At 35.9% G+C, this 21,637-nt stretch overlaps 2 protein-coding genes across 2 annotated transcripts; one reads left to right on the top strand and one right to left on the bottom strand.

The window, feature by feature from the left end:
- Positions 1 to 535: 535 nt before the first annotated feature.
- Positions 536 to 15,818, bottom strand: LOC130238738 (cytochrome b-c1 complex subunit 2, mitochondrial). The gene is made up of 14 exons (XM_056469836.1): positions 15,708 to 15,818; positions 12,461 to 12,547; positions 10,385 to 10,534; positions 10,224 to 10,288; positions 7,972 to 8,028; positions 7,760 to 7,884; positions 6,285 to 6,382; positions 5,184 to 5,241; positions 5,000 to 5,095; positions 4,466 to 4,665; positions 4,301 to 4,381; positions 1,455 to 1,531; positions 1,191 to 1,344; positions 536 to 849 (listed from the first exon to the last, which is right to left on the bottom strand). The coding sequence occupies exons 1-14, from the start codon at positions 15,738 to 15,740 to the stop codon at positions 766 to 768; spliced, it is 1,365 nt and encodes a 454-aa protein (XP_056325811.1). The 5' UTR covers positions 15,741 to 15,818; the 3' UTR covers positions 536 to 765.
- Positions 15,819 to 17,087: 1,269 nt separating this feature from the next.
- On the top strand, positions 17,088 to 20,418 carry snu13b (SNU13 homolog, small nuclear ribonucleoprotein b (U4/U6.U5)). Its single transcript, XM_056469577.1, has 3 exons — positions 17,088 to 17,293; positions 17,587 to 17,707; positions 20,013 to 20,418. Exons 1-3 carry the CDS (start codon positions 17,291 to 17,293, stop codon positions 20,273 to 20,275), a joined length of 387 nt encoding a protein of 128 aa, XP_056325552.1. The 5' UTR covers positions 17,088 to 17,290; the 3' UTR covers positions 20,276 to 20,418.
- The last annotated feature ends 1,219 nt before the right edge of the window (positions 20,419 to 21,637 follow it).

Below are 21,637 nucleotides of genomic sequence, written 5' to 3'. Positions count from 1 at the left end.
GTTGCCCAGCTGTAAATAGTCAAATTTTTATGTGAACCTGTGAAGTTATTATTTATTTTCATACAGTAAACTGTTATATCCAAAATGATACTCATAGCACTGGGATCGGGCTGTATATTGGCACTGCTGTGGTTTAGTGCTGCCTTGTGCAAGAATCACAGTAGTGCTGATATCAACGTCCCTTTAGGGCATACTATAGTCTTTGCTGATATACAGCCATGTCACATTGCTAGGGATATTGCATAATACATACTTGATATCTGAGCATAACTGGTGAAAAATATGCATATGTATAGGCATCTATATATATATCAATTAGTAGAAGCTATATCTACATATGACATTACAATTTTGTAAATCAAATCTATACACGAAAGCACAAAAATCATGCTAATAATACACCTGACATTTACTATTATTTTATATTCACATATTAAAAACATCAAATTAATTCAATGTCAGCCTCCTCCTTTGTTGTTATAAAGACATCGTTTATGTGGTGAGATTATTCAAATAAAAACTAGTTTCAGGAGTGTTTGATGGTGTTGGTAGATACTTTATTAATTTACATCTATACATTTCAAATAGACAAGTGTTGAGCTCTTTTGTTGAGATTACTTCACTTTATAGAATATTACAAATATCAAGACTGTCGATGATAACCTTATTATTATTATTTTTGTAGACAGAAACAATAAAGATATCATAAACGTGTCCTCATTTTTGTGAAGAGATATTTGAAAGTGAAAATGTGCAAGAAGCTCATCAGATTTCATCAACAAAGGGTGTGTTGACCAAGTTCCCACTGGAGGCCATAGTCTTTTTACCGGACATGAATTTCTTTGCAACCTGAAAAACAAGACACAAAATTCCAGTCAACCCCATAAAATCTTAAAATAACAATAAGATATGCTGACACTACATAACAATTGTGAAATCTTTTACTCATAATTTTCTCAATCTCAACTCTAAATAATACCAATAGAAATACAGCAATTGCATAGGATCAAATAAAGAACTTGTAACAAAAAAAACTAAAACTTTTTTTGTACAGAACACTAATACTATAATAGGTCTTCCTCCAGAAGCTTTACTCCAGTCTATCCCGAATAAAAGTGTGATATTCTCGGGTGACCATCCCAGAGCTTTTACACTACAAGTTAACACTGTAAGAGGTACAAGTTGCTTACGTTGACAACATCAGCTGAAGACACAGCATTGATTTTCTGGGTCACAGCCTCAGGGGAATGGTAGGTACCCTCTGACAGCACATGTGTACCAATAACATCCATCAATCCCTCAGAACTCTCAATAGACATGAGGTAATCGGCTGTCAGCTGATTCCTGCACAGACAAAAAGACAATTTATGTAGAATTACAGCAAGAATATGTCATTTAGAAAAATAAAAAGAATACACTCTAGTTCTCAAGGGTCCAAGATGAAAAAAACTCACTTGGCTGTGCTTAGGTCTGCTGCTGCAAGGTTTCCTTGAGCAATGGCATTCACCTGACCAATGGCTGCTTTGATTACCTGCACACAACAATCAACATCTTATTTATTTGAGTTTGTTTTGCCATATCAGCTTCTCTGGCTATGTCATATCAAAAATACAATTTTAGAAATATCACTTTCTATAATAAAAAGGTTTACAACAATCAGAAAATATCTTTAATCTTCAGCAGCACATGTAACCTGTTAGAAAGTATTTCCATCATTCAGAGTTCATAATAGTCCAAAAGGTGATGATAATAGTTAAACATGGCAGTTTGTTCATGTTTGCTGAAACAATCATTTGCTCCTTTGTTTTTTCCGGCTTCTCCTTTGTTTTTTTCGTGGATCTGATGTCAGAAGCACTTCAATAAGCATGCACATGTTTTTATCATAAACTCAAGAAGTTTATTTTATATATATAGATGTTCACGCAAGCACAAGCAAAACCCCTCGCGCTTTAGATGGACTTGTAAAAAACTACGGGGCACAGAGTAGAATCTACTCTTCTTCTTGGCTTTGTGGCTGTTCATCAAGGTTTGTTTGAGCTCGGGTCGACCACAGCTCATTATTATATGTGTATATATTATTACGGTGTAACATCTCTGCTGTGCTTTTAAAACATGGCGGTTCTTTTGTTTTCATTCTGGATTGTTGCACGAGCGAGTGACATATCTCTGTAAACCAATAGCGCTCAGCTGCACGTCTAACTCCACCTTTTGGTACCCTTTTGTCGTGCTAGGTACCCTTTGCAAAGGGTACCCAAAAGGTGGTATGGTACCCTTTGTATGGTACCGTACCACTCAGTGGAAATGGGCCATAAGATAGATTAGAGACACATTACTGCCAATACCTATGCTTCCATTCACCTATTTGAATGGCCATTCGGAATATTGCATAAAAATGGAAGTATCAAGAGTCACATACATTTTAAAAGTGCGCATTAAAAACTGAATGAAGAAATATTTATCAACAGAAACTCAATTACCAAAACATTTCAGCTTAAGCATCAAAAAAAGTGATTTTTTAACAGACCATGGGATGGCATTAATGGACAAACCAGAGGACCGATCACATTGCACAACATCTGAAATGTTGTTTTGGTCATTCTAAAATGCTTTAGCCACTGTTCCTCATCAAAGTGATTCAGGTTTATTATCTTTCATAACTGTACGCTCCCAAAGAGCATCTCACACCTCCAAAAACCACCACGTGTTCATTTGTATTCTGAGGCACAAGTTATTGCTCCTACGGCATCAAATTCTGTTTTTTTTTCCCATTTTGATATTTGGTGCCATTTTATCACTAATGATTTTTTCTCTTTGACTCAATGTATGGAAATAGTCCTTAATTCGCAAATGTTTCATGTGATAATCCAGTTTTGGCATTAATCTAATTCCCATCTTCAGATTAGGGTTGGGCGATGTCGACCAATTTGGCATCGTACAATGTCTAATGTGAAATATTGCGATGGATGATGGCATCATCATCGTAGGGGGCAGTAAATTAATTATTTATGAATAATTCATTCATAACGAATTAATTATTTGCAGCCTACCGTTTCAACTACCTGACCCGCATTGGTCTTTGTTTTACTCATAACCAAATCATAAATAAAGATAAGTTACACACAAATGACCTGTCAATCACTTTTTCAGTGGGATTCTTGCATGAACAGGCAGAGTGATCTGTGTCGTTATAATGGCGTCCACAAACTTGGTTGGTAAAAAAGGTCTAAGGTTTCTGAGTATCTGAGGTTTTCGCTAAAATTACTAAGTACAAGCATGAAAGCGAAAGTTTGAAGCAGTGTACTGACGCTGTGGCACGTTACCTGATAGATTAAAAAGACCGAAGAGTGGTTAGATTGAGACAAGATTAATTAAATATCACATTTAACAACTATAGTGAGACTTGATCCAGCGGTACAGCCTTGATAAACTGTCCGACGTGCACTGCTCTCTGGGCTGACTGCTGGAACTCAGACGCTGCAGGGCATGGCAGAGTGTGTATGTGTGTGGACACGTGATGTGCGTTTTCAGCAGTATAGTGTGGAAGGAGGGCTGTTCAGAAATGCTAGATGAAACGCCAGTGTGGACATGGATCGTTTTTGTTCTAAAATGCCATTTTTAAAACTAAGATGTATTAGTGTGAACGGGGCTGTGTGTATTTTTCATGAGCGGGTTGCTGCCGCGACGGGGGCAAGGCGGAGTATCGAGATGCCCGCTCAGCTTCGTGATGGCTATTGCGATGGACGATGCCATCGTCTATCGGCCCAACCCTACTTCAGATAGAAATATAGATACCACACATGACTTGTTCATGCCTAATGGGCTTTAGCACCAGGTAGATACTACAAAACTATTCTAGAAACTGGAGTTCCACCAGTGCCCAAGAACCTTAAAGCAGAAGCTTCCTATGAATCAAACCAATAGCTTCAGTCTTGTTAGCACCAATAATAAATTTATGTTTCAGTGCCCCCTAAGCTTTTTAATATTAACCTTCATAAAGTGTGTAATATAGCTGTCAATGCAAAGTTCATGCATTTGTTTGCCAAAAACAAAGGGCACAAGTCAATCAACAGACAAGTCAGAAGAGACTTGGACATCTGACCAATCGGAGCAGAACAGAAGAGAGAGATTTAGAGAGATAAATACTGAACAATTCAGAGGAAAAGGAAAGGAGAAGGAGAAAGGAGATGCTAAAATGTATATTCTGAGTAAATGCTCGTGTTTTTTTGACCTTGGATGGTTGTAAACCTTTTTATAAGAGGCCTAAAATTTAAACCCAGAGTGTAATGTAAATCATACGTACATCGTTGACAGCGTTAGCCTGGCAGATGGTGTACAAGCCAAAAAGACCAGAATCAGTGTAGTTGGCATTGAAGGCAGAGGCCTGCAACAAAAAGACAGGCATAGTTATGAAGAATGCTTCATGAGAGTCCTTTGTGAACTGAAGGCCTCATAAGGTCATACTCACATCAAAGGGCAGAGCGGTGACTTTTGAGATTGCCTGAGTCAGTGCGCTGGTGCTGCTGGAGCCTCTCTTAACCCGTGGTCCTGCTCCGAGCACATGCTGCAGTACACTGAATGCAGTGGCCTCAGCTGATGTTGCACTCGCTCCTTCACTCGCCACCAACGCATGAACCAGACCTGCTCCAGTCTGATGCCTCACCTCACCTGCAAGACAGAGCCAAACATTTCTAAACAGTATCTGGAAAGCCAAAATCTTAAGTGTAGCTTAAAAAACGTTGGTAGGACTTTACAATAAGGTTCGATTAGTTAATATTAGTTAAATACATTAGATAACAAACTTACTTCTGAAGCATTTAATAAAGAGGTGGTCCAATGTTATTTCAGGCATTCAGAGTTATTTACACTGTTAAATAGTTGGACACTCCTGCTGTAACATGGGTCAAGTTTTAAAAAAATATTTGGCCAAAACAGAGTAGCCAGAATAACAATAACAAATGCTGCCCATTTTAGTTGTTTGACTAGTAATGATGTGCTCTACCTCCACGGTACAGAGCTTTGGAACCAACAGTGCCCGCTCCGCTGCGGATGTTAAGGAACTGCTCTCCAACCTGCTTCAGCATGTCATGATCCACTCCTACAGTGACATACAGAAGACACATTTAGCTGCCTTTTTGGGCCAAATTAAACGTTCTTTTTACAAAATATAGAATTTCATAACATACCAAGACCAATCAGGGCCATCCTCGCACTCGTGAAGTTGTTCTGAACAAAGGTGTGCATCTGTGAAAAGAAAAATACAGAAAACCTACAGGTTGAATATTTATTTGCAAAGACTGATCCTTAATTTGCTTGATTAACTGTTATTTACTGTCATATACATGCGATCAGCTACTTTACAACAACATGAAACTTTAAAGATGGAAGTGTGCATTTTTAACACATTAGTGTAACTGTGTTTAGTGTTTTACTGAGTGATGAAGCATTGTATAAATGAGACTTAAGGCGCACTGAATCGGGCTCAGGTGCGGTTCAGTTGGCCGGCCCTTGCCCGGTTGGAAGAGGTGTGCCAGAGCATGGTTCACTTGGGCTCATGTACGGTACGCTTATAGTGGAAGTGCAAAGCATGACTGAGCCCGAAACTGAAGACAAGACGTAACTTTTCAGGGACGGTTTCATATGGATTTATTAGTCATGCTTACTTGTTCAATGAACGCAAACTGTCGTAGATTATTAAAGACGCAAACCCCTCAATGCACCACAGCTGCACCTTTAGCAAACCTCCTAATTCCTGCAGCACAAGGACTTTATGATTGTTTATGAGCGTCAAAAGTGGCTGATCTGTTCGGCGAAATATTTGACTGCGTGTCACTGCATCTCAAACCACTAAAACGATATTACTAAAGAAATCTTCACTGTGCTGAGCAAGAGTGCTTACGTAAACTGAACTGAGCGCATCATCAATGACGCAAGCGTGCTCAGGCCCGAATGCAATGCAAGTGCGGGACGTCGGGGGGAGACAAGTGTGCTTCGGCCCAGTTCAAGACAACTGTACATAGTGTGAGTACACCCTTATTCAGCAGTTATGAAAAATAAGGTTTGTCTGTAGTCATTAAGCTTCAAATAAATGCAGAATATCAGATGAAGCCTTTTTATTCTGCAAGCATCCATGACATTTCCAGTGAAAATAACTAGAACATGATACATGTTGTTACGTTGACATAACATTATGTTTACTCTAGAGTTTTGGGCTGTTATACAATTACACCATAAATGCTAGCATGAGCATAGCCAAAACACAAATGATAGATAATTTTTTGCCTAACCTGTTCAGTAGTGATTTGGCCAATCTTGAAGTCTGGACAGTACAGGGAATTGGACAGGGCATTCTTATATGCTGCAGCATGTAAATCTTCAATAACACCTGAGAGACAAACAGATGAAAAACAGAATCAGAAAATGATCATGATGACTGCCATCAATCCTCAGTGTATGATTCTGAATCTCAAACTTATAGTTTAATCCACATCACAATTTGTCTTCTGGTATTTTTCACTTAGGGGTCAGACTTCAGATTCTCAGCACTCAAAAAAAATGTAGACAATAAAGATAACGTTTTCATTGTTAACAAATTCACTATATTTTGGTCAATAATCGATTTTTTCAAATATTTTGTATGTTGATAGTTATTGTGTGGACATTCACACCTAAACTGTAAAGATGATGTATAAACAGTTGAAGGCAAACTTATAAGCCCTCCCAAGACATTTTTATTCTTTTTCAAATATATTTCCAAGTGCTATTTCCCCAACTAACTGTTTCAACATAGTTTTTTTCCTCCAACACATTTTTAAACACACAAATTTTAATAACTAATTTATTTTGTCTTTTCCATTTCTACTTATTTTGCAAGATGACTACTTAGTACAACATGTACTAAGCTTAAAGTGCAGTTTAAAGGCTAACTAGGTGAGTTTGGTTTATTAGGCAAGTCACTGACTACGTTTACATGGACATCAGTAATCAAATTATTTGCTTTAATCTAATTAAGAGAATAATAAGACTAAGGTGTTTACATGAATTGCTCTGAGTGTTACTTTCATGATCCCGTTTTACATGTTATAGCACATAATTCGATTAACGTCATTGCGTCACCACGCTATCCGCATTTCCAGCGGAGTTTCATGCAATTTCGGGTGTTTCATTTTTAATTTGTCCACTTTAACTGCAGTTTGGCAGTTACTTATCACTTTCATTCACGAACATTTCCTACACGCCCTCCATGACAAACAAGATATTGAATGCAACTATGAACTGCTGGAAGTGTTGTTTTAATGGAAGTTCATACCCCATGCTGAATGGAAAAAAAAAAACCTCCGCATTTCACGATGCAGGTGTCTGTGGTCTGCACTGACTGGGTAGGTGCAAAGAGTGTCAAACAGCCGTGTGTGTGTAGACTATCCTGTCGCAAAACGTGCCGAAAAGTTCTACATGACGGTAATAGTTCGATTAAAGAGTTTACATGCCTGTACTGCACTTCAATATGCGAGTAAAATCGGCATACTCCACGACTTAATTCGATTTCTCTTTAGTTCGATTATGCCCTTAATCTGATTAAATTAATCAAAAATCACTGTTTACATGGTTAACTCGATAATCAGAGTATTGTCTTAATCGCATTAAAATCAAATTATTGTTGTCCATGTAAACGTAGTCGCTGTTGTACTTGTTCGATCAACCTAATGAACCTAACCTAACTAACTTTTTTTAGTCTAAAGTGGGCATCAAAATGACTGCATACCAATCTGTGGCGTCTGCTTGGCGAGTTTCTTATCCAAATTCACCCTTTCTGTGAGGTCTGACACTTCCCATGCACGAAACTCAGGTGCAGTGGTCACATTGATCAGATACTCCATAACAGTGTCACTGTGAGAGAAAACATAGACAACGTGTGTTTAGCGAAATATAAGATCACACTAAGATTTTTATAGACCAAACTAATGTTTTACTCACATATGATCTCTTAGGCAGTCTACAGTATATGACATGGTTTCCCTGGAGCTTGACACGCTGCACAAAAAAATATATTATATACATTTACTTACAGTATTTCACTTGTGCATATTAATAAAACATTACATATACTGTATAGACCAGTTCAAAGCCTGGGAGGACACAGATATTATCATAAATTTTGGAATATTAAGTTGACATTCCTTAAAGGGATACTTCACCCAAAACTATTTACATTTATTAATCATGTTAAAAGCCGCGTAATGATTAAATATCGCTTTGCACGTGTTGATTAATGTCAGTAAACTTCGCTGGGTGTCGAAGTTACTGCAGCGACATGCAGCACGACGCTCTGAGTGACACAGGTCACTGCACATGCCACTACAACATTAATTTGTCACTGAGTGACACATGACAGTGAAAACCGGACATGTCACCGGAAGTGACGAGGCATCCTGGCCAAATTTGCCCACCGGCCTCTCTCCATCATGGCCTCCTAACCATACCCATATCATAATTGGCTTCATCACTCACTGTCTCCTCTCCACCAATCAGCTGGTGTGTGGTGTGCGGTCTGGCGCAATATGACTGCCGTCGCGTCATCCAGGTGGATGCTGCACAGTGATGGTGGATGAGGAGATTTTCCCCCAATGTGTAAAGCACTTTGAGTGTCCAGAAAAGCGCTAAATAAATGTAAGGAATTAAGTATCACTACACTCAGGCTACGTTCACACTGCGAGGCTTAGTGCTCAAATCAGATTTTTTTTTCTCAGATCTGATGTTTTTGCATGGCTGTTCTTATAAATGTGGCCAATATCAGATTTGCAGTGTGAACAGATCCTGTTCCTAAACTGACCCGCATGCGCAGAAGTACAGATACGGACAGCACAAAATGTCTAATTATGCACACAATTTGTATACTGTATGAAGTAAGCAGGTTGTCAGATCATGCTTATGATTATTACTCTTTTCACAGACAACCGTGATGTATTTCATGAACTGTAAAGGGTTGTTCTGCTACTACTAACATGTATTTCGGCATTTGAGACCTAAAATGAGTCTGTTGTGATTAAAAACACTGATCATTTGTGATTTATGACAACCGCGGTGTGTGGCGCTCTGACCAGTGGTGTAGTGAACTGTGAAGGCGGAGTTGGTTTATCTCCGATTGCAGAGTTATTTAATTTTTACTTCGTTATAAACAGCAGACACTTGCAGAAGGGGGGTTTGGGTGCTCGAGCACCTGCCTTTTTTTCTCTTTCGGAGAGAAAGTTGCCCCTCCTTTGCGCACGGATCCCCTATCGGCAACACCTATGACGCTCTTCAGCTTCGCGATCAACCCATGCCTCAATCTTTAACCAGATTAGTTAACAAGCACCAGTTTTGCCTTCCAAATCTTTTTCAACATGAACAACCAACTTTCTGTGGTACAGTAATCGCCCTGTGTGCTATTCTACTATGCTGCTGAGGAGCAGATGATGTTTGCAGCACAGAATGATGACGCATGTTGCTCGAAGATTATATAAAAGTCACATAAAATCCGACATAACCGTTCACACTGCGGTCGCATTGCAGAACATCAGATCTGTGTCTGATTTAAAATTACATATGAAAGTGGCACAGATCTGACCTGAAAAGATCAGATTCTATGCGGTTTGAGCTGTTCACACTGTCATCACCTGAGTCACATGAGGGGAAATCAGATTCGGGCCACATTTGCCTGCAGTGTGAACGTAGCCTCAGTGGCATGTGCCAGAGGCATCTGTACGTCAGATGTGGTGTCACTTCATGTTAAAACTGCTTCTCACAATTTACATGACTTGGCTCATCGTCTTGTTTTTAATTTTTTTTTATTTCATATTTTAATAACAGCATAGGAAACACATTTACATCCATTATTGGTGCACAGAAACCTGAAACCTGTCGCAGTACAGATTGTAGAGTAGTTCATGTTTCACAGACGCTCGCATTCGAACAGGATTAAATTTCTCATAAGATCACAGTGTTTGCGGGAAAAAGTCTGCACTTTACTCTGGAATTTTTACAGAGATCGTGTGAGAAAAAGTCAGACATGGCAGATTCGGACACAATTTACATCAGTGAAACAGAAATTTCTCTTACAATCCCCCAGTGAAACTAGTCTTGCCCAAATAGGGCTTATGACAGCTTTCAATTCAGACAACTGCCATAATAAAAAAAAAGAATATACGCCAAAGTGAGATGTTGTTTTTGTGTAACCCTGAAAAACTGACCTCAAGCTTCCCCCAACAGCCTCAACACCACGGCAGATCCTAAAAGCAGACGCTCCCTTGGTTGTCTGGAATGAACAATAAAAGAAGTGAATGCTAACAGGACCAGTGCGCACTATCAGTACAGAAGTCAAACATAGAGTTGAGATGGATGGATTGTATACCAGACTGGCGGCCAGACGAAGCAAGTGTGTGACACCAAGGTTATCAGTGGTCTCATATCGGCTTCCGGCCCTGACAAGAACACCAATCCGAGAAGCAGGAGAATAGTTTTCCAAGGAAGCAATCACTAAGCCACTAGGCAATTTCGTCACCTAGAAAAGAGGGAGAGAAAAAGCAATTACACCTTCCATTTATATAATCTGCTTATAATATCAGACTTTAAGATAAACTAACTAAACATTAAAATAAGAAACTGATTCAGCCAAGTTTAAAAGTGATTTGAATAAAAATGTGCTATGGATCAATCCATCAGTCAAATCTAATCTAAAACAATATAATCTATTGGACAGTGCAAAGCAACGTAACAGAAAACTTGACCTGGTATTATTAAAAGGTGTCTGACTAAAGCTTCATGTTTAATTATTATTTTTAAACATCTCAGTGCTTACCACACACATTGACTTTACTTTGGCGGGTCGCCCAGGTATATTAACAGCCACCCAAATATATTTGATGATAGTTTTTTACTAATAATATCATCATTTTACACTTTTTTTTGCATCCACCCAAGATTAAACATCAACGTTTGATTAATCAGTGGAAAATCTTCTCTCGCCCTACGCATTTTGTACTGCATATTGTGTGTGCGCGAAAACTGTCAACAACACTTCCTCAGAAAGTCACGTGCTCTGCAGAAACCCACAGAGCTTAAAAAGAAGTTCGGCCAGAGTTTCTAAATCTCCTAAAATGTCCAGGAGTCGACTTATGATTTCTGTTGTTAATTGTATGCTTTTTTGCATTCCTCTTTAATTTAAAGAGCCCATATTATACATTAAAAAGGGTCATATTTCGGTTATATGGGTCTCCAACAACATACTGATATGCATGCAAGGTCAAAAAACACTTTCATGGTCTTATAATATGAATTTATTTTACCTAATTATCCCAGCGACTCCCATATGAATCGTTCAGCGATTCATTTGCTCCCAAACCCCTCCTTAGCACGAAGCTAATCTGCGCTAATTGGAACGATGACAGCCTGTTGTGATTGGCCGACAGCGCTCAGCGCGAGACAGTAAAACGCCCAGCACGGTTTGTCAAGCTCCCGGTTCGTCAACATTGGTATAGGATCCGATCGCAGCGGATGCCCGAAACACGCTGCATTGTAAAATTTACTCAACCGTGTTATTCAGACACCTTACCACCAAAAGCAGTGTAGTTAAACACCAGAATATTGCTCCATTCTTAACTATGATACACATTCAGTATTAATCCACAAAACAGCAAAAGCTAAACTATTCTGAACCTTGACTGCTGCACGTGTGTACGAACCAATGACTGTATATCTGATTTTTATATAACACATTAATATATTTATACACGTAGCTAGGCCTGTATATAATTACTGGTGCTGTCAAACGAATTATCGTGTTCAAAAAAATTTGTACACATGGATGTACTGAAAAAAAATGCTTATTACATGCTGGCTTTTCTCACGTTTTTAAGCTACTTTCTTGAACTTTCCCCTCTTTATGGGCAAACACTTTTGGAAGTCAATAAAATCTGTTTGGCATTTCACATTTTGGCCAATTTAAACAATTATAAAGAATATAAAACAGAAACATTTTGATGTTCTGATAGCGACTCTTATGTAAAAGAAGCACTTCCTGCCCTTGATTTCCGCATGTCATCAATGACGTCATGTAAAAACAATCAATAGTTTTATGTACAGTTACCTGAAAACAACATGCTGAAAATCAGGTTGTGCTTCTAAGTTATTGAAATCTTGTAAATGTGAAATATGTTTGTTTGATTAAGAAAACACATGGTGTAAATATTGGGAAATTTTAAAAAACAGAACTATCTAATATCAACAACACAATAAAATAATTCCTGTGGAAGTTCAATCTCTAAAATGAGAGCAGAAACCCTCCCCAGCATCCACACATTCATGAACGTCTTGGAACATGTGAGGGGCACTTGCTGAGACCTTGATGCCTGTCAGAGGGCTGGTCACTTTGAGAGGCCGCATAATGAAGCTTCTCTGTAGAGAAAAATACTAAATATCATCTACTGACCTGCACTTCCTGTGGCAGAAACTTTAGTGGCTCCCCAGCTGCTGCAACATCCACCTTACGGGCAGCCTGGGCTGCATAAAGCCTCCTCTGAAAATTAAAAAAAGACATCATGCCTCTGACAAAAGAGTGCATCCAAAACAAGCAGTACGAACGATATCTAATATTTATTAAAATTAACAACTGAAAATGTTCTGAAATACACAATGAGCACAATTATTATTAAAATGACTCAGCATTTAATCTTATTATATAACATTTATTTATTTATTATATTAATTTCAACAACAACAATGTATTATATTTAATGTTTTCCTATTTTCACAGCCTAATTTACTCAGATTTAGGGTGCCAATAATTTAGATGATGAATATTTATTTGCACAGTACAGTTTATTTGAAAACATACTTCTGAATGTATATTTCTATAATTTAGATTATTTCTATGTTCTACTTATTATACTTTTTGGTTGCATTTATTATTAAATGCTTTTAATTTTTACATTTATGTTTAACAAAAATGTATTTCATAATGCCATGTTCCTGTAATGTACAAAGAGTCACAAATGCTATTGAGCAATTCCATTCAAATATCAACCTTGCCATGAAATAAAATAGAAAAACCGTTTCTACTTTTTTTGTGTGTAAGCAAGCATTTTACAGTCCTTTAAAAATACTCAAAAATGTCTCTGTCAGTGTTTTCAAACTATTATATTTGATTTACCAAAGTCAGACAAGTGGCAATTTCACATCAGTCACATGCATAACAGAAAAGTGTCACATCCATAACGAAGCTTTTCAACGATTTTTGTTCTATAGTGAGCAAACTCTTATGCTGTTGATCAGCATTATTTCTTTCAGGTTCTGCAGTTTAATTTGCAGAATTTCTACAAAGGATCTTGTATGCTCTAAACTTGCAAACTATTTTGTCACATCCATAACGCACGTTTATTTCCACATTTAAAACGTTTTCAGATTGATATTTTTTCTGATCCCATAACTCTGGTGAGTTGTTTTGGAAAATATAAACAGATGCTTCAAAATAATTTAAACATATACTTTCTATGTGAATTTATGTTTGAGTTTTTACTGCAAATGTCACATCCTTAACGCTGGAATTGCTCATATATATTAGGTCTAAAATTATATCAGAACTCAATTCAACCATTTAACAATGAAATGTTCAATATCATACGGAATAAGCATCAACTGCAAATGCAAGTCAACTAGCCTTAATTTCTCATATTTAGCAAGGGTTTATAATAATTAGTTTATAAAAATTTAGATCAGGGGTTCCCAAACTGTTCAGCCCATGACCCCCAAAATTACAATGCCAGTGACTCGTGACCCCCAATATCCTCTGAGGTGGTTATAAATATATAAACCTTGCACATAACGGCGCACGCATACCTTTAGGTGCAAAACTATTCATTTAATTTTGAAGAACGCCACTCGGGGACCATCCTCCATGTTCAGTTGTGGCCTGTATTTATTTTTAATGCCGTAAAAGGTGTCAGAAAGTTTAACCTGGTGCCATAAAATCAGTGTGCTGTATCTTTAATATAACAATCACCCCAGGGGTCACAAAAAAGTTGTTTTTTTTATATTGTCCCCTTGGAATTATAGGTTCTATCTGAGTTCTGAATGATTTTGAGATATCGAGCTTCAAAGTTTTTGCATTCCATAGCAAACAGTGTGTGTGTAACATTTGTTTTTTTTTTTTTTTTTAAATAAAAAGTTTTTAAATGTAAACAACTTAAAAAAAAATCCCATAATGTAAATAAGTTGTCATTTAATAACTCAATTTTGACAAAAATGTCAGATAGAACCTTATAATTTTAAGGTGACAATATAACTATTAACTACTTTTTTCTACTGTAGGTTGTGGATAAAATATTAAAATATGATCATTCTAATAGTTTAATAAAATGACTTAGATTTTTGGAAATCACCAAGCGACCCCCCTCCTCATTGTCCCACGACCCCCCCGAGGGGTCCTGACCTCCACTTTCGGAACCACTGATTTAGATGACGGATTTTATTTGTATAGTAGTATTATTATGTATAGTACTTTTGAATGTATATTTTATTATATAAATTGTGAAGACAATTAGTTGCATTTTCAATTCCCAATTAATTTCTTATTACTATGATCTATTTATTATACTTTTTTTTCTTACATTTAGTATTTAATGCTTCTTACTTAACAAAAATGTATTTTATATCATAATGTGTCCTGTAGGGCAGCACGGTGGCGCAGTGGGTAGCACAATCGCCTCACAGCAAGAAGGTCACTGGTTCGAGCCCCGGATGGGTCAGTTGGCATTTCTGAGAGGAGTTTTCATGTTCTGCCCGTGTTTGCGTGGGTTTCCTCCGGGTGCTCCAGTTTCCCCCATAAGTCCAAAAACCTGCGCTATAGGTGAACTGAGTAAGCTAAATTGTCCGTAGTGTATGAGGGTGTATGGATGTTTTCCAGTGATGGGTTGCGTAAAACATATGCTGGATAAGTTGGAGGTTCATTCCACTGTGTCGACCCCAGATTATTAAAGGGACTAAGCCGAAAAGAAAATGAATGAATGTTTCCTGTAATCTACAAACAGTCTTACGTTTTTTTTATTACATCTAAAATTATATCATTGGTTTTTTAAAGTCTCAAGTGGCCAGTTCTACATCTCGTATTTACAACCTGGTCATGTCTATTTTTCAAAATGGTAATTATTTCTTTCATTTACAAATGGATTCACAACCAAGACATCTATTTCTTGACCACACTGTGTTGAATACAATAACTTACATTGTCATACTGCTGACCTGAGTGTTGTTGTCACATAAGGAAATGAGAGCTAGAGGGTCCATGGGGGACATTTGAAAGAAAAAAAAAAACTAAAACTACATTGTTTTTATCTACAAAAGATAGAAAACACGATAATAAAATATATATATATGTATTAAGTCAATTACCCAATGCAAACTGACCATCCACCAAACATTACACAACTCAAACAATGTCCTTGGTCTTTATACAAATAAGTAAAAGTTATACATTTTAGAATGACGACTATATAAATAGCTAAATGAATTAAAATATAATTATATTAAAGAGGATAATAATATGACATATTGAGAGCTGAACTGACAACCGTTTCTCTTATATGTGTATGTGAACTAACGCTGGCGTCCACTCAATATGATCTGAAGCAATAAACAACATCCAAAACCTCGATCTTTAACCACGTAAATCATATTCTCACCGATAACTGGCTTATTCCCCGAATTCCCCTCATATTTTCTCTCTCCTTCAGACAGACCACGGCAATATGGCTGACCTAAGGATGTCCTACCCAAAATCCTTCACTCTCTGCTTCTCCACAGCGTGTCGAAACTAGAGTAACGTTACAGCGTGAACTCACACTGCCACACGGCGACTCGGAAGATTGACTACGAACAAGCGCAAAGCACACGCTGCATTATAATATTGTAATATATTGCATTGTAATATTTGACAAGCTTAATTTAATCAATTGTTTAAAATAGATCTTAAAACAACAAATGTAAGAACTAATAAGAAATGTTAATATTGTAAATTACAGAGCTAAAAGCTAATCTGAAAATGTTTAGTGCTTTTTTGAAATATTTTACTCCATATAAAATATGGTCATTTAAAATAACATAACATACCACATTGATTTATGAAAAAAGGTCATTTTAAAAAATACCAAAATATTGAACTTTACAACACAGCTGAATTTTACAAATTGGCTTCCAATACATTAATTTAATAGGGGAAAAAATGTACAACAGAACTTTCTGAACCAAAATAAATATAAAAAACAAATAATAAAAATTTGACTTTGGAGATTTTATGTTTATGTAAATGTTTTATCAAATTCAAAATTTTATTATTATTATGATGCTTTAAGCAACACATACATGACAAAAAGTGCAAACAAAATATTGTCAGGGTGATGGAAGGGAAATAATAATAACAATATAAAAAATAAATAAAACAAACAGAAAAAAGTGTATAAATAATTCAATAAATTTCTTACAATTACGAACAAGCAGGACATTAATCAAAGATTTTGAAACTAGAGCACGAATGACAGTACAAAAGTAATTATTCAGTTCCTTATAAAACAAAGTAAAACAGGGTTTTATTGTTGGGAAAATTTACACTTATGAATATAAAACTTAATCAACAAAATAAACAGATTAATAACAAAAACTTCGTTATTCAGATTATCACAATTAAAATATCCAAAAATTACGTTTTCAACATACAAATTTAAATGAAAATGTACATTTTTTTAATAAAGACAGAGGCATCATACCAAAGCTTATTAACATAACCACAGTGCCAAAAGGTGTGGGGTACAGTTTCCAAATGCAAAGAACAAAAAGAGCAATTTATATCAATATCCTTTTTAAATTTACTGAGAAAATGTTTAACCGGACAGAATTTATGAATTCGTTTAAAAGATATTTGTTTTATCTTATTTGTCACTAAAAATTGTGAGGTAATGACCAAATACTTTCCCATTTAGAAATTCATACATATTTTTTCCACTATCAAATTCAAAGTCCCCTTTAAAAATTCTACAGGAAGTGGTTTTGAATGTGAGCATGCGCAGTGTGTCGATCACAAACACGTGTGAGCCTCTGCAGTTCGTGGTGAAGATCTCAAAGCTGCGATACTCATAGAGTGATTTTCTGTCGTATAGTTTATAAACTTTTTTCATTTTCTGTTTGGTTAAATAGTGTTGTCCTCCGTGAAGCTCTAGCCGAGAGGACCGTGTGTTATTAAGTAAAATCACCTAGTGAAACAACAAACAAGATGGTGAGTATCGCGTGAGATCTCTTAGCAGCTAGTTTTTTTTATGAGTTAAACGTTTATACACTTCAGTTTTGACTTCTGGAAGTATGTGTATACTCTGGTATTTTAAAGACGTGTTTGTGTTTAGTGCATTTCCGTCATATATCTAAATTTAAACATTATTAACCGGATTATCAGAGTTAGGTTGTCTCGTATGTATGTATGTATGTATGTATGTATGTATGTATGTATGTATGTATGTATGCATGCGTGTCTTTTAATAATCCATAACTCCTTTGTCTGTGGTTTAAACTCAGACTGAAGCTGAAGTGAACCCTAAAGCCTATCCTCTGGCCGACGCCACGCTTTCCAAAACCATCCTGGATCTGGTGCAGCAGGCGTCCAACTACAAACAGCTGAGAAAAGGGGCCAATGAAGGTAAATTACTGATGTGTAATGTTAGATTCTCCATTAAAAACAATACTTATCACACCTAACATTAGGGTACTAGTTATAGATAACATTGAAACACTGCTAACAGTTACTTGAACATTTACAAATTCAGCCAAATCAAATTCTCAAGCATATTTCAAACATACAAAGTCACATAGCTTCAAACAGGTGTTTGCAAACTGAGGTCTAGGAAATTAATAAATGTAACTATTTCTGGTTAAATTAATAAATCCAAAGCAGTATAAAAGACAACAAATATGAATTTGATTAAAACAGTCTAATAACTATGTAATAAAATTATTCACTGAATTGTTTAAATGCAAATGTAAATCTAATTCAAATTAATTTGATCATTTACTAATATTAGGCCTTCATACCACAGTGGTCACATTTTGGTGTGTGCGGTACCTGAAAATGAAAACCTTAGTACAGCTGATGAAGTGTTAAATTGTTAGGTTTAAACCTTAATTTGAAACATTTAAAAATTCTTATAATTCAACATTTCAGTGTGTGTGTGTGGAATGCAACAGAAAAACACCTGCTCTTATTGATGGAATTTACTAACCCATGCCTAGGGCCAGACAGAATCTGCGGACATTTTTTGTTATTTCTGAAGATAATTTTATAAAAAATCTGCGGATTTATGCGGAATGATTTTGGGAGTATCATAACTAAACTTGATATGTAAAACATTTTTTTTACTTTTATTGAATGTTGCAATGCAAATCCTATTGGATACAATTATTTGTTAAACAAAGCAAGTCTCTTGTATAAAATATATCTACTGAAAGATAGAAAATATTACTTTACAACTGTATTGTAAGTAAATCTTATCAGCATTTTAATATTACTATCATTATATCACAATAAAATTACAGAAATTAATTTAAAAACTGAATTAATAAATAAATTACACACTTTTACACAAGTAAATAAATAGTCTCAATGATGGGCTAAAATCCGTGCCAATCTGCGGATTTCTGCGCATGCAGATTTCGTGTGGGCCTACCCATGCCTAATAATACACCAATTATGTTAATAAAAACAAAATTTGCACAGGCTTCATATTTAAATACTTTTAATTAATTTAGAAAGTGTAACTTTACATTTTTAGTTGCAATAGTGCTTGATTTTTGAGTATTTCTTGATTCAGTTGATTTAGTTTTTAAAAGCTTAACTTCTCACAATGCTAAACTACAGGAGTCGATATCAAAATAATTTTTAATAGTACGTAATTTGTCTATCACTATTCAGCAGATGGATGTGCAAAAGGAATTTATTTTGTTTTTAAATACAATCTCAACCCTTTACTGCCAAATAATGTTGCTAATTAACACGCACATTACTTTTTTTTTTTTTTTTTCAACATTCCATAATTTCTATAAGATCAACCTCTACCAAATAATTGATTTGTCGGTTTATAGTAAAAGTACCAGAATTAATACATATTAGGCATGGAACGATAACCGTTTTCAAGGTATACCACGGTTTAGAAAAGTCAAGGTTAGAAGTTTTTGCCGAAGTTTTCTGTAATACCGTTTCTAAGGTATGTGTAACATTTTATTTACTTAGTTTTTTAGGACAATAGTATCTCCAGCAGAAAAAATATCCAAAGATGCTTTTAAATTGTAAAGAAATCTGTGTTTTTGAAACAAATGAAGACAACAAAAGTCAATGATTCATTTGAATTATGTAGCCTGACCTGTTTACTGCGCCAAAATGTTATAAATCCTTTAAAAAATAAAATCTATTGTGTTCAAAGAGGAAAAAAGTTTTAGTTTTTTACCCAGACATTTAAAAAGAATATATTTTAGAGCAGTAATCACAATACTGTTTAACCGTGATATTTTTATACAAGGTTATCATACTGTCAGAATCTTATACCGGCCCATGCCTAATACATATACTATGAAACATATACATAAAATATGAAGAGTAAGAGCACTTAATTAAAAAAAAAATAATTAAATTAAACATTTTTGAATACTAAATCTTTATTTTTTGAAGTATGCCATAAAATATTTCAGTTTCTCATTTAACATGTTTTTTTTTTCTTCAATAAAACTAACAATGCTGTGTGTAAACCATTGTTTAAAACAGTCATTCATTAAGTGACTTTATCAGTCATTTTAAAAGAGTCAAAATATGGTCAACCATTTGGTAAAGCAAGCAGTTAAAGGGTTAAGATGCCATTTAAGTGGTTAAGTGAGAATCACAGGCAAAATAAAACGCTGGTTAAAAGTGTGTATATCTACACAGTCTTCCGGCTCTAATTCAGTGTCTTTCACAGCCACTAAAACTCTTAACCGTGGGATTTCTGAGTTCATTGTGATGGCGGCTGATGCTGAACCTCTGGAGATCATTCTGCACCTGCCGCTGCTGTGTGAGGATAAGAACGTGCCCTATGTGTTTGTGCGCTCCAAACAAGCTCTTGGACGCGCATGCGGAGTGTCACGACCTGTCATCGCCACTTCCGTCACCATAAAAGAGGGATCTCAGCTGAAACCTCAGATTCAGTCTGTGCAGATGGCCATTGAGAGACTCCTAGTTTGAGTTCATACCTTTTACATTTTGGTTTTATAAACAGTGATGTCTTTGTACAGTCCTTATGGATTTTTTTTTTTTTTATATGTTGAATGAAACTGAGTGTGATGCTCAGCAACTGAAACCCGAAATAAAATTCGGTGAAAAAGAAAGGATATTTTCATCGTGTGTGTGTGTTGTGTTTGATAGATGGACATGCAGCAAATTTAACATTGTAGAACTACTTGGGCATTGGCATAATGATATAATGAATAACCTGATTGCTTGCATTATTTGCAACATTAAAAATGGTTACTGTTGCTTTGGTTTCCACAGTATAGTGAATATAAATCTGCAAAAATTACCAGCAGAAAAAATGATGAAAGTAGATCATGAAATTCACTGTAGTAAGAATGTATGCTGCACAGTTTTAGTGAAGTTTAGGAGGTATAAATTAGGATTAATAGGCTTGAAACACTAATATAAAAGCAGCGTATTAGTAGTTGTGCAACAATAAAACGCTTTGTTTAATTTGACATTTATTCAAACAATTCTCAGTATTTTGGTTCAGAAATTAGTATTATCTAGAACAAATCAAAATGGAAGTGAGGGATTTCAAAGCGATTATATGATTTGTAATTTTAAGTGTAATTAAATGTAACTGAAGAAATTGAGGCAACATGCACATAAGAGCCAATCTTTTACAGTACGTTGATTTGATGTATTTTGAGATCTAACGTTTGTAGGATCTTGCTATTTAAAATTGGTACATTTTTATTTTAATTTTTATTGCACAAACCATCAGAAACATTGAAACAACAACAAAATATGAAAGGTAAACAAAAAAAAAACTAATATAACAGTGGTATAAAAATAAAATCCACAAAGCATAATGTACAGCATTGCTACATCCAATGATTTAAAGAATTAACAGGAATCAAAAAAATATTAGAATGATTGATACATCTCAGATTTTTTGTCTTTCAACAATTTCACAGTAGAAAAAAAATAATATAGGGGTGGCGCAGTAGGTAGTGCTGTCGCCTCACAGCAAGAAGGTTGCTGGTTCAAGCCTCGGTTGGGTCAGTTGGTGTTTCTGTGTGGAGTTTGTATGTTCTCCCTGCGTTCCCGTGGGTTTCTTCTGGGTGCTCCGGTTTCCCCCTCAGTCCAAAGACATGCGGTACAGGTAAATTGAGTAGGCTAAATTGTTCATAGTGTATGAGTGTGTATGGATGTTTCCCAAAGATGGGTTGCAGCTAGAAGGGCATCTGCTGCGTGAAAAACATGCTGGATAAGTTGGCGGTTCATTCCGCTGTGGCAACCCTAGCTTATTAAAGGGACTAAGCCGAAAAGAAAATGAATGAAAAAAAAATACAAAAATTGTTAATGTGG

Source organism: Danio aesculapii, chromosome 12, assembly GCF_903798145.1.
Source record: "Danio aesculapii chromosome 12, fDanAes4.1, whole genome shotgun sequence".
NCBI lineage: Eukaryota > Metazoa > Chordata > Actinopteri > Cypriniformes > Danionidae > Danio > Danio aesculapii.
Note: the sequence above shows the minus strand (reverse complement) of the source record. Positions and strands in the feature narration are given on the sequence as shown.